This window comes from Magnolia sinica, chromosome 18 (genome assembly GCF_029962835.1).
Source record: "Magnolia sinica isolate HGM2019 chromosome 18, MsV1, whole genome shotgun sequence".
NCBI classification, from domain to species: Eukaryota; Viridiplantae; Streptophyta; class Magnoliopsida; order Magnoliales; family Magnoliaceae; genus Magnolia; species Magnolia sinica.
The window spans coordinates 24,124,443-24,136,987 of NC_080590.1; the positions used below are offsets into that span (position 1 = coordinate 24,124,443).

Genomic DNA, 12,545 nt, shown 5'->3' on the forward strand with positions numbered 1-12,545 from the left:
CCCACTGACCAGGGCCCAATAAAAAGCAGATAAGACAAACTCTATCATAGATGGGTTTGTCTTCAAATCTCTCGCATGTTCTCTACCCCATGTTGACTTTAATAAATTATCTCCTACTAACTTACAAATCATTGAAAATCCAAACAGGTCAAGCTATGAGTATACTTAGCACGTTCCAGAAACAATCAATGGACTCAATTGGCTAGTGCCAAATTCAGTAATGAGTTAGTCACGATTGTACATCCGAACTCTTTAGCCTCGAGAACTCTCTGTATGTAGCAATTGATGGGCGAAAAAAGGATAAAATTAACTCTCTCTACCCAATGATCAATATTTGTACTACTTAGTCTTCCTCAATAATGTTGTGTTGAGGCCTAAAAGTTCACATATTCAAGATTGAGGAAAGTACAATGGTCCATGTCCATAAAGTGGCCATGGTATTATCGAAAGCAAATTCTGACTGATCAAGATGATTTATGATTCATTAGAAATGTGGTCAAATGATTTTTCTAACAAACTTAAGTTTCCTTTAATGTAGGTTGTGATGAGGACGATCTGGCCCATTGAACAAAACCATGCATTGCAAAGCCACCAAAGACATAAAAATTCTGGTCGTACTTTAGACTAGTCAAACATGATTCGATTGAAGTGATTTTAGTCTTGTCAAGAAGCTCATCTAATTATCTTTCCAACAAGTTTAAAATTACTAAAAATGGACAAACAACGAAGAAGATACATGCATTTAAACAATTTGTAGAAAACAAAAAAACAAAATTAATCATCACGTTTCTTTATATATATATATATATATATATATATATATATATATATATATATATATATATATATATAATCTTACTGTTTAAATTATGGGCCCCACAATGCAACTCAATGAGTTGTGGCCATTGGCAATAAAATGTGGCTACCAACGCTTACGTAAAGAATCAGAAGAACGATGAAAATATATAAAGATAAAGAGGAACAAGAGAAGTGAGCCATAGAGGGAGAAAACAAATGACAAAGAAATGGAGAGCAAGAGAGAGAGAGAGAAAAACATGGAGCAGAAAGAGATAAAAAAAATAAAATAAAATACAGAGAGGGTCCAAGGGTTAAAGTTCATTCGGATGTGTTGCCTAAAGTACCTTAAAGATTTTCAATATGCCAAAATGCTACCTAACATAGGAGACAAAAACGTTCAATAAAGAAATCATTGAAGTTAAGAGTTTGTCTATCTCTATTTAATTCGCAATCCGCTCTACACATTATAAGTGTATCAACTATATTTATATTTCCTTATATCTCATTTTACATTATTCCGTCTGCCATTTTCTCTTACTTAATTTGTCTGCCTAGGATCTTAAATCATATGAATCAAGGTTAGTTGTAATTTTATTTTCTTCATTACATTTTTGCATTATTTGTATACCCGGGGTTACTTGGATTTATGATGTAAGGCTAAATAGTTTTTATTTTTTCTTATTTTTGCTTACCCAACCCTTATGGGTTATGCGAAACACGACTAAATATTAAAATGCCAAAACTCCGTTGAATCCCAAAAAATTGTAAAATCTTATGAAGTGGAAACCGTATATTGTGCAAGTGAAAAAAAAAAGTGTTTAATTTATTCATTTTCCATTATTGAAGCCCTTACTCAACATCTATGGTCACAGACCAATCGTGAGAATCACTTGAATTAAGAAATTGTGAGATTTTTCGACTCCTAAGCGATTCTACGGTTTTTATCTAATCATAGATTTTAAGCTTCATTTGGTTAATGACGACTCCGAATCATATGCATATTACACTCGAGTCAATAATATACTTTGGCTATACTAACCGATCAATCACAGTATGCAGGGTATTTTAAAGAAGCATGGATTCTTATGATGTAGAGACTTTTGGAAGATGACGAGTTGCGATATGTTAAACTATTTAAGTTCTCGTTCTTATAAATAAAGTATTTATCCTCTCACCAACATATATATAGAAAATCTCATCCCATTTCAAACTTTCACAAAGGTGTAAAGTGTATAAGAGCAAGTTTCATTGTTATCAATTAAGATCAAATTGTCTCTTCAGTTTAGATACGTAATTTATATTAAATATAAAATCTGAGATTATTGAGAGGCGAATAGTTGGCTCAATGTACTAAATTGAATTTTCGAAGAACTTTATTCCACCGGATTTTGACCTAGAAATCCAACACGCTGAAAATTCTACCCTCATCCTCACAAGTTCAAACCTTCACGCTCACTAGAGAGAGAGAGTGTGTGTGTGTGTCTTATATGATATTCGTGCAGCACATGACCTTGATACACAGACACTAACAAATTGTGTAGGACCATATATTACATTTACTTAAACTAACCAAACTAAGAAATCCACCATCTCTGGTCCCAAAATCTAATCGATTGAACAAGCCAAACCTCTTATTTGGGAACACTTGTTTGTGGAAATAGCCCCATTTGATTTTTTTTTTAACCATCCAAAAAATTGGGAAGGCAGATCACAACCGACTAAATTGTAGATCCCACTGTTCCTAAGTCACGACCCAGAAATCAGATTGGTTGAACAATCCCAACTTCTGATTTGTGAACACTTGTCTGACATGAGAGCATTCTCATTTGGAGGGCATTTTCATCATTTAAGAAAAATAACTTATTTAATTTAACATCCTTCAGAAAAACCTAGTGGAAGGTACCAAAATAAAATTCACTTAAATTAATAAGGCATGCTAATGAATATTTTTTTTTTCTTATTATAAAACTTTGAAAAAAACTTTCTTTTTTCCTCCTCATTTCTTGTTTGTTGGTGAGATTTCAATCCACCAAGGCGCTAATTGGGCGTAGTTAGGGGTGGCAATGGGCCAAGCTGCAAAACCTGGCCTTGTAGGGGCAAGGGCTTGGGCCCCTAAACTTGGCTTGAGGAATGAACCCAAGCTTCAAATCTAGGCCTGATGCTAGGATCAGGTTGGGCTAGGGCCAATGATGAACGGCTCGGCTTGGCCGATTGGTCCAATACAATCATTAAGCGGGCCACCTTTATAATGCCTTAAAAGCACTTATTAATGATTCCCTATCAACACACATGTAGTTTAAGTATAGTCATTAGGTTTAAGATTATGTTTTACAAATCCAAACAATTTATAAGGGATGGAGGATTATGTTTTGCAAATCCAAGCAATTTATAAGGGATGGAGGATATCCTCCCCAAAACTTGAAATTGGGCTTCTCAAAAATCTTTAATCATTTAACTCTTTTGCTTATAAGGATAGAGCCAGGACCAAGGTATTTACTAACCATTAGGCCTGGCTAGGACAAGGGCTTAAGGGATTAAGGCTGGGCTAAGGTCAACCCTAGCTGGCCCATAGCCATTTTGGCATGGATTCCACATACCCAAACATGGCTTTGTCATTTGGATAAGAGGGTCACCTCCTCTTTTGGACAACTTTTTGTCTCTCCTTTTCCTGATTAAAGAATTTCATCATCTTTAAATAAAATATAAAAAAGATCCATCCAAGGTGGGGCCCACTAGATAAATGTACATGGGAGTGGATTATGTGAGACCCCGGATACACCAAAGTGGGTGGGAGCCCTTACTGTGAGGCCCACTGTGATGTAGGTGACTACATTTACGCTCTCCATCTGTATTGAAAGCTCATTTTAAGTCATGATCTAAAAAATGAAGTAGATCCAAATCTAAGGTGGACTATAATACCAGAAATAGTGGTAATTGACCATTAAAAACTTCTTCGTGGGCCACAAAAGTTTTGGATCAAGCTGATGTTTATGTGGTCTCTTCATTCAGATCTTTGTGACCTTATCAATAGGTTGGATGGCAAATAAACATTCTGATGGCCCCCATGAAGTTTTTTATGGTGGGGATTTAATCACTAGTATTTCATGTGGTATGGTCCACATAAGATTTGGATCTACTTCATTTTTGGGATCATGCCTTAAAATGAGCTTTCAAAACAGTTGGACGGTGTGGATTTAAGACACATATATCAATATGAGCCCCAAAGTCAGGGGTCCCACCCACCTCAGTGGATCCAGTGTCTCACCTAATCCGCTCCTCATGGACATACCCGGTCTCAATAACAAAAGTTAACATTAAAAAATAAAAAGAGAAGGATTAGCCCACAAAGTGCGACCTATCCATGAGGTGAATGACTTGATTTTAGAGTCATGGCATGTTGATGGTGACGTGTGACTTAAAAACTTCCACAAATGTTGCAACACATGAGTGCTTTTAAGCTGGCTTTCATTGTAGCTGATCATTCATCAAAAGAAAAGGAAGAACGTCAAAATTCCGATTGGATTTTTTTGGAGGGTAAACAAGCTTATAATTCCAATTAAGAAAGAAAGAATCAATGGCAAAGCAAGAACAAGAATAGAGAGGCCGACAGCCCAAGCAAAGCACAAAAAAACACTGCTTCATGGAGGGCCACCTGAGGTTGCTTGGTCTGTCAAGTCTCTCTTTGATTGGACAATCACAACTCCTACCGTTTGATTATTGGGCCTTTATATATATATATATATATTATTTATTATTATTTTCTTTAATGTGGAAGCGGGGGTTGCAGATTAGGTACTATCCTCACCAGGACCTATCTAGGGATGAATAGTCGTGGCAAGGGCTCCGTTGGGTCCATCATGATGTATGTGTAAAACACTATCCATTTATCATGACAAATCATTTTAGGGCATGAGCCACACTACATGAAGTACGGGTAATATTGAAACCTTTTTAGGGCCATCATGTTATTTATTTGTCCTGCAACTTACTTGGTAAAAAGAAAACATAAATACAAATTTGATCCAAAACTTTCATGGTCCTCCAGAGGTTTTCAATTGAGGCAATCAACGCCCACTAATTCTTGTGGTCCACTTGATCCTTACATCTCTCTTTTATACATCATGGATAAAACGTATACGGCAAGGTGGCTCCTATAGAGCACATGCTAAGATCATGCATCTCTAGCTAGGTCTGGTGACAGCAAAAATAATTCAATTATTTATTGCAATATTAAAATCACATCAATAGAATGACGTGAGCCTTCTAAATATTGGACATCTAAATTGATCATTAGTAAACACAGGTCAGTCCCTTGTTCATGATCATTATATTTATGCCCACAAAGGCTAAAAATTCTTCATTTTTTTTATTAACCAAAGTGTATATTTCATTGAAATTAATACAATCATTCTATCAAATATCACACACACATATAGAACATGAAAGTTAGTTTAATTAATTAAATTTAGATTCAAATAAGGATCCTAAACAAAAGATTTGGATTCTAATGTTCCAACGCATCTCAACCAAACGCAAGTGAGGATTAATTAAACCCATTGTGACTTGGATTCGGAATCACGTTTAAATGTAATGGTAACGGCCATTGGTTACAGGAAAGCCGTCTCCCCCGAAGCTGGCATCGGTGCGTCTTCCATGTGAAAAAGTCATTGGACTCGGTTGGACCGCAGGATCGTGCTTTGGACAGCATTTCTGCACCATGGACAGTCCAGGACGGCCGGCCAGATGATTGGTTCTGCTTACAGTAGTAGGCGACGTGCGGACTACCAAAATGTACCCCCAAATAAAATGGGGGAGTATCATTGTTTTCGACCACCAAAAACGTGGCGACTACCAAAACAAAATATATACGTTTCCAACCACCAAAACCGGAGATGGATTGGCCAGTGACCCTATTGGTTGGTTTTCTGTGGGCCCCAAAATAATGTATGTATTTCATCCATGCCGTCCATCCATTTTTTCAGATCATTTTATGGTAGGATCCCAAAAATAAGGTATATCTATATCTCAAGTAGACCACACAGTTTTCATTAAACTCCCACCATTAAAAACTTCTAGGGAGCCACAAAAGTTTTGGATCAATCAAGATGATATTTGTTTTTTCCCTTCATTCAGGTCTGTATGACCTAATCAACAGGTTGGATTACATTGGGCCCTAGGATGTTTTTAATGGTGGAGATTCAATCACTACTCTTTTACCGTCGTGTGATCCACCTAAGATTTATATCTAACTCATTTTTTAGCTCAAGCCCTAAAATAATCTGCAAAAATGAATAGACGGTGTAGATAAAACACATACATCATGGTGGGGTCCACGAAGGCGTCACTGGCCAAACCGCGTCCACCGAAAACGTGGCGGCGAGGCTCCGACTGACCAAGGGGCCCGGCCTTCACTCGATAAGCCACATCGATGATTGCTCGTTTCAGAAACAACATCTTCAAGCGCCAAACAGAAATGCACCACACGTACCTACGTAGCATATGTATGCGGGATCTGGAACGTTCATATGATGTTCTACGAGATCACTTTTCCTATCCATACAAAACTAGCCGTTTCTTTTATCATATGGGCCACACACATAAGGAAAATGGACAGCAGAAATCTAGAAATGATCTGTACGTATGGCTCCCCTGATGAGTTATACACTCTGATTTTCAGCATTAAAGCTGGAGTATGGTCTTATGAACGCATTGGATTTCGCACGTATGAGAAAATTCGCACGTGTTCTGCGCGCTTGAAGATGAAGCGTCTGGTCTTGATATTACACTTGAAATAATCAGCTCAAGACTATTTCCGATCTCATTTTTATTATTTTCTTTTGCTCGGGTTTGAAGGTAAGCATGCCACGTGTCACCAGGCAGGAGCTTCAGTGGAGCCATGTGTCAAAGGTCGGTTATTGAATTGAAAGCTTATGTATATAAGCATCTGTGAATAGACTCTCGCAAGAGGAGGAATTCGGGATCGGTGTTGTCTGTTTGATTTGATTGCTGAGGATTTTCATTTCCTGGAATTCCTGAGATTCTTTTCTTTGAGGTACTTTTCCTTCCTGATTGAGATGTGATGTCTTTCTTTTTCTGTGTTGTTTTCTTTGATCTCGACCCTTGGTTTCATTTGTGGTGGCCCACAAGTTGAATTTTCAGTTTCATGTCTTCGTTTAGTAGTCCGCAGGACCAGATGAAACTGTAGGACTGCCACGCCCCCAGTTCATCCCAACCTTTCATCTGGTGAGATCCTACTCCATCGGTTGATCGATCCTGATTGCCATCCAGTGGACGGGATTTTTCTTGCAGGCCTGGATCGATAGGGGCCGCCAGATTGTCCAATCGATCTGCTTTTCTCACCATGGACCATTGATAATGGGGTCTTCTGGACAACGGTTTGGATCACCAGGCATCGTTGTGCAGATTGCCTGCATTTTCCTTTAAACAAGAAATAATATTTGTTGTTTAATTATTATTATTATTTTTTTTATTTTTATTTTTTATTTTTTTTATTTTTTTTAAGGCCAGTGTTTACATATGAATAAAAAAAAAATCCAGTGTGTAATACTGATTTGTGCATGTTTCACATTGAAGACTGAATTTCAATAAAAATTAATAAAATCTCGATTTCCTCCATGAATTTTCCTAATTTATCAATTTATCGAGTGGCTGAGGATTTGAATGGCATATTTGTTGGATATAACACATGTACATATCCATTCTAGCCATTATCTTTTCGCATTCCATCTGTAGCAGCTAACAACACCTTATGATTGTTTGTTTTTCAGAGATGAGTGAAGAAAATGGGAGTGAAGGTAATGAGCATAAGACTCCAATTCCAAGGTTGAATGAAAGGATACTCAATTCGTTGTCAAGGAGATCTGTAGCAGCACATCCTTGGCATGATCTTGAGATAGGTACCCACGTTGTGGTAATCTTAATACTTCATAGATTGTGGTGTATATAGCGGCCCTGAGCAACTGATCTTTGTAACCTTGGTGCAGGACCAGGAGCACCTTCTGTCGTTAATTGCGTAAGTCGCCGCCGTCATTGTTCTCCTTATCGTAGACTTAGATGCTAGACTGACCCACTTATGAGGTGGGTTCAGGCCATTCTAATGGGTAACAGGTTGGTCTAAGGCTAGAAAATGTGGCCCATTTAAGCAAATTGGTCAGGCTCGGTTCCCACCCTATCTGACCCGATCTACCCATAGTGGTCATTGATGGGTTGGGCCAGATCACCCGACCTTATGATGCAGGACAATTAACCACTTGCTCTAAAAGCTTGAACTGATAGAGCATGGCGAATCAATCCCTTTATCTCATAGGCCAAGCTCCACATCCCATGGGTTAGGACCTCGGCTGAAACCCCCTTATGGGCCCCACTTCACATGGGTTTCGCTTCACATGAGCCACCTGCCTCACATGAGCCACCCACCTTACACGGGCCTCCCACCCTGAGTGTGCCCCTGCATCCCACAAGCCACCCCACTAGAGCCCGGTGTGAAAATGCCCTTGCATTACCTTACCTAATGCAAAACCCAAAACAATGTAATGGAAGATTAGTAAAGAAACACACACATGATTTATACACATGTGTGCATGAGCTGTGTTGAACATACCTTCAGCACCATATTTCATTCTTAAACTTGAGTTGGGTAGTGCCAGGTTGGTTTGGGTCGGTTGAGCCCAACCCAATTATGATTAAATGGGTCAGGTCAGATCGGGCCCACCCCAAGACTTGAGAGTTGATACTTGCAGAGTTCAGTGTAACAGTATTATGACCCAAATATCGGTAGGAGGTGTATGGTGAGATAACAAGCAGTCTTTCAATCTAGGAAATCATTTTCTTGCATTGGTTGGAAGGAGAACTGCTGATGTTTTTCTGTTTTCCATGTGAGACAGCATGTCACTGTTGTTTCTAATTCGATGAATTAATAAGTATGTTTAAGGTGTGTTTGGAAATTACCACTTTTTGGAACGAGTGATATGCACTCTCTGCAAATCCTGTCTTATAGTGCCTTGGTGCAGAACAAGTGAGGGAAACAAAATACAGCAACATGTGGTTTCATTTTTCTTCTGCTGCCCCAAATGCAAAGCTGTTGAGTTGCACTCAAGTAGTCCAACAAATTGTGATTTGCGGCTGTTCCAAACAAGCACTTAAGATTTTCCTAAAACCTCTTGCTTTTAGTTTTCATTAGTGTGATGTGACTTCCATTTGAACTTCAATGCCATGCTATTGGTTAAGCATCCTCAAGGCCTAGTGACCTGGATTTAGTATGCAAAATGAGAAACTAGAAGGGAAATTCATTTAACGATTTCTTCTTTTTAATGTATTATAGGTTGTTGAGATAACAAAAGGAAGTAAAGTCAAGTATGAACTAGACAAGAAGACTGGTCTGATAAAGGTACACATGCATACTGTTTTTAATTTGAATTTCATAGGTTGGAAGAACAGAATTCTGAGATTCCCACCTTCACAAAGAGGGGAAATGTGAAGGGTGACTACTCTAGGAGGGTCATTTAGTTGTTCCCATATCGTGTATGCTATTCTCAAATGCACCTCAACATACCGCTATATGCGCCAAACCTGAAAGGGGCATGGGACATCCAAGCCGTGCATCAGTCAGGCGGGTCCGCTACGAAGAGAATGGACAGTTTAAAGAAATTTCCACTGATCCACATTCAACATATACATGTGGCCCTCCTGATGACTGGGAGACTCTGATTTTTGTATAGGGTCATCAACATCGTGGAGCCCACCTACCCGATACACAGCTTGAATGTTCTACAGGCATGCCAGGTTGGGACCTGTGTCTATGTGTAGAGATGCTCAAAGAGTGGGCTTAGCAAAATGCTCATCTTCAAATTCTTGGAGATTTGGGTACTTGATTACTTTTCCTGTCATTGATCTGTATACCTTGGTGATGCATATTCAGGTTGATCGTGTCCTATATTCATCGGTGGTCTATCCACATAACTATGGCTTCATCCCACGCACACTATGTGAAGACAATGACCCAATTGATGTTTTGATCCTCATGCAGGTAATACGATATCCTTGTTTCTTACTCATCGACCATGCATTTTTCTTTGAGACAAGATAAACTTCTAATCCTCTTCTGTAGTCCCATGTTTGGGGTAATTGAGATCATGTTACCAATGTCAACCATCATGGTTTTGATTAGAAGGCTTTTTTTTTTTTTTTTTGAATCAACATTTTCAACAGGAACCAGTCGTCCCTGGTTGCTTTCTTCGTGCAAGGGCCATTGGGCTCATGCCCATGATTGATCAGGTATGCTGTTCTATAGCAAGTAAATTTTACCTTTTCCTCCCACAATTAGAATCTAATGCTGATTGGTTTTGTTGAACAGGGAGAGAAAGATGATAAGATCATCGCGGTGTGTGCTGACGATCCAGAATATCGCCACTACACTGATATCAAAGAGCTGCAGCCTCATCGTCTAGCTGAGATCCGGCGCTTCTTTGAAGATTGTATCCTTTTTCAATACAAACATATATCGAATCTTTCGATTTTTTCTTGAAGGTGGAAATATGAATTCCAACACATTTTGAGGAGCCATACGGTATTTCTCCCACTCAGCAATTCCCTCCTCACCAAATGCATCCATATGTAGGGCAACACGGTATCTGGGAGATGCCCCATTTGCCTCCCAATGGCATTATCCGAACCATCCAATTGGGAGACGTGGGACATGGCCCGTCTTTGATGGGGCCACCGGATCAAAGGTTTAGATTAAAGAAAGGTGCATAATTACTGGGAAAAGCTGTGTTTCTTGACCAAAAAAAATTCAGACAAGAAGAATGAGAACAAAGAGGTGGCTGTCAATGACTTCTTGCCTTCCACTACTGCTCATGAAGCCATACAGCACTCCATGTAAGTTGATCTTTAAAGACATTTTTAAAAAAAAAAAAATTTTTAACACATGCACACACACCACCACACACTCACGCCGTAGTGGGATTTCACCACCTATGGGTACTCAAACCTTTGACCAGGTGTTGAAAACTCCTGAGAGTACCACAGGAGCAAGAGTAAGGACCCTCTTTAAAGACATTCAGTTATATTGGAAATGACCACATTGATCCTAGACAGTTATAACTGCCGAAGGTGCTGCTCAACACCTTTAGCATGCTACAATGGGGATTTCTACCATAGTTCGAAAACTCGACTCAACGTTCGGCCAGGTTGTGTTGACTCGAAGGCTCAACCTGACTCTACTCACTAATAAGAAATTATAATTTAAAAAAGATTTAGAGGTAGGAGTAAATATTTAACATAGTTAAGTAATATACTTTGTCAACAAGTCACTCATGGTGTGTTAATTAAATTGTTAACTCAGTTTGAGTCACCGTGAGCGGTTGACTCAACGAGTCGTCCCAAATCAGGATTGAGTCAGGTGGCTCAAAATCTCGCTGAGTTGAGTTGACTCTGCTGAGTTTTGAGTAGACCCAGTGAGTTTTAGAACTATGTTTTATGCAAGGGACAGATGAGTCATCTTTTTTTTTTCTCCTTTTGATTTCCTTTTTCTAATTGTAGCTGAGGTGTGGTGCAGGGATCTTTATGCACAGTATATCTTGCAGACTCTGAGGAGATGAAGAATGGTGTACTATTTATTTCAATAATTCCTTGGAAGGGTGAAGGAGATGAAGGCTCTTCTCTAATTTCTGTTGTCTTCATTTTGTTGATGATTTTTTTTGGTCAGATACTAAAGAAAGAAAATGCATGATTCTTTTTTTGGGTAAGTTATATATGATTCTCTTGTTGTGTGCTCAGTTCATACAAGTGGGGCCCATGGTCTAGTAATACAGACTCTCAATCACATCTAAAATGAAAGGTTAAAGCCATCCAATGCTATGAACTGCTGCTATATTGTTTTCTTGACCCAGAAAGGACTAATGATCTCCCTATTTTCGATCTATCTCCCAACGTTTGTCTAGATTGCGAAATCATATGCTTCACTTGCACAAACTGCAGCATCTGGTGTAGTTTCTTCTTGACCACTCATATTCTGTCGAGTTGTTTAATACTCCAGCTTCATCACTGATAAGCAGGCACTTCAAAATTGTGCATGTAGCGTACTTTAACTAATTTGTGGAACAGGTCGAAAACTCAGATTGGTTGCACATTTTTAACCTTTGATTCGGAGAGGCTTATTTGTTGAAATAAGACCATTGGATTTGTTTTCATTTTTAACTGATGTAGAGCGGGTCGCAGACACTTTCATGGCAAAGATGGACCAGAGAAGGCCCGATTGGAGGCGGAAATGATCCGAACCGTCAAAACCTTAAATTAGTCGTATCTCGCAAACTGGGATGAGTTTTTCAACATTTTATATATGATTTTGGGAGTAGGACTTACTTAAGCCAACCAACCCTGCTATGATGGGTTGCCTACGCCGGATTTGCGAGATTCCATTAGATCGACGGTTAAAAGTCTCTTTTAGTTTAGTTTTTACTATAAATAGTAAGTTTTAGTTTGAGTATAACTTTTGATCATTTGAGTTGTAGAAGTCGTGCCCAACATGAAAAGGGCTTAGAAAAGTTAGGAGAATACTTGGTTGGGCCAAATTGGACACTTACTATTTTTGGCTGAAAATCACAAAGTCTAGTAAGAATATAGATTGTCTATAAATAGTAACTTTATTATTTATAATAAGTTATGTTTTTAGGGTATTTGAGTTGGAGTCTTAAGTTTAAAGCCCGTGTGAGGTAGGCCCCGCCTGT

The 12,545-nt window shown here is 38.8% G+C and overlaps 1 protein-coding gene across 2 annotated transcripts; it reads left to right on the top strand.

The window, feature by feature from the left end:
* Positions 1-7,527: 7,527 nt before the first annotated feature.
* LOC131232960 (soluble inorganic pyrophosphatase 1) lies at positions 7,528-11,594 on the top strand. Of its 2 annotated transcripts, none has more exons than XM_058229503.1 (8): positions 7,528-7,715; positions 7,803-7,831; positions 9,140-9,205; positions 9,737-9,844; positions 10,027-10,092; positions 10,172-10,292; positions 10,614-10,695; positions 11,359-11,594. In XM_058229503.1, the coding sequence occupies exons 1-8, from the start codon at positions 7,568-7,570 to the stop codon at positions 11,360-11,362; spliced, it is 624 nt and encodes a 207-aa protein (XP_058085486.1). In that variant the 5' UTR covers positions 7,528-7,567; the 3' UTR covers positions 11,363-11,594. The 2 variants fall into 2 exon arrangements, with proteins under 2 accessions (XP_058085486.1, XP_058085485.1); XM_058229502.1 differs by having other exon boundaries at positions 7,529-7,715; positions 11,375-11,594.
* Positions 11,595-12,545: the final 951 nt, after the last annotated feature.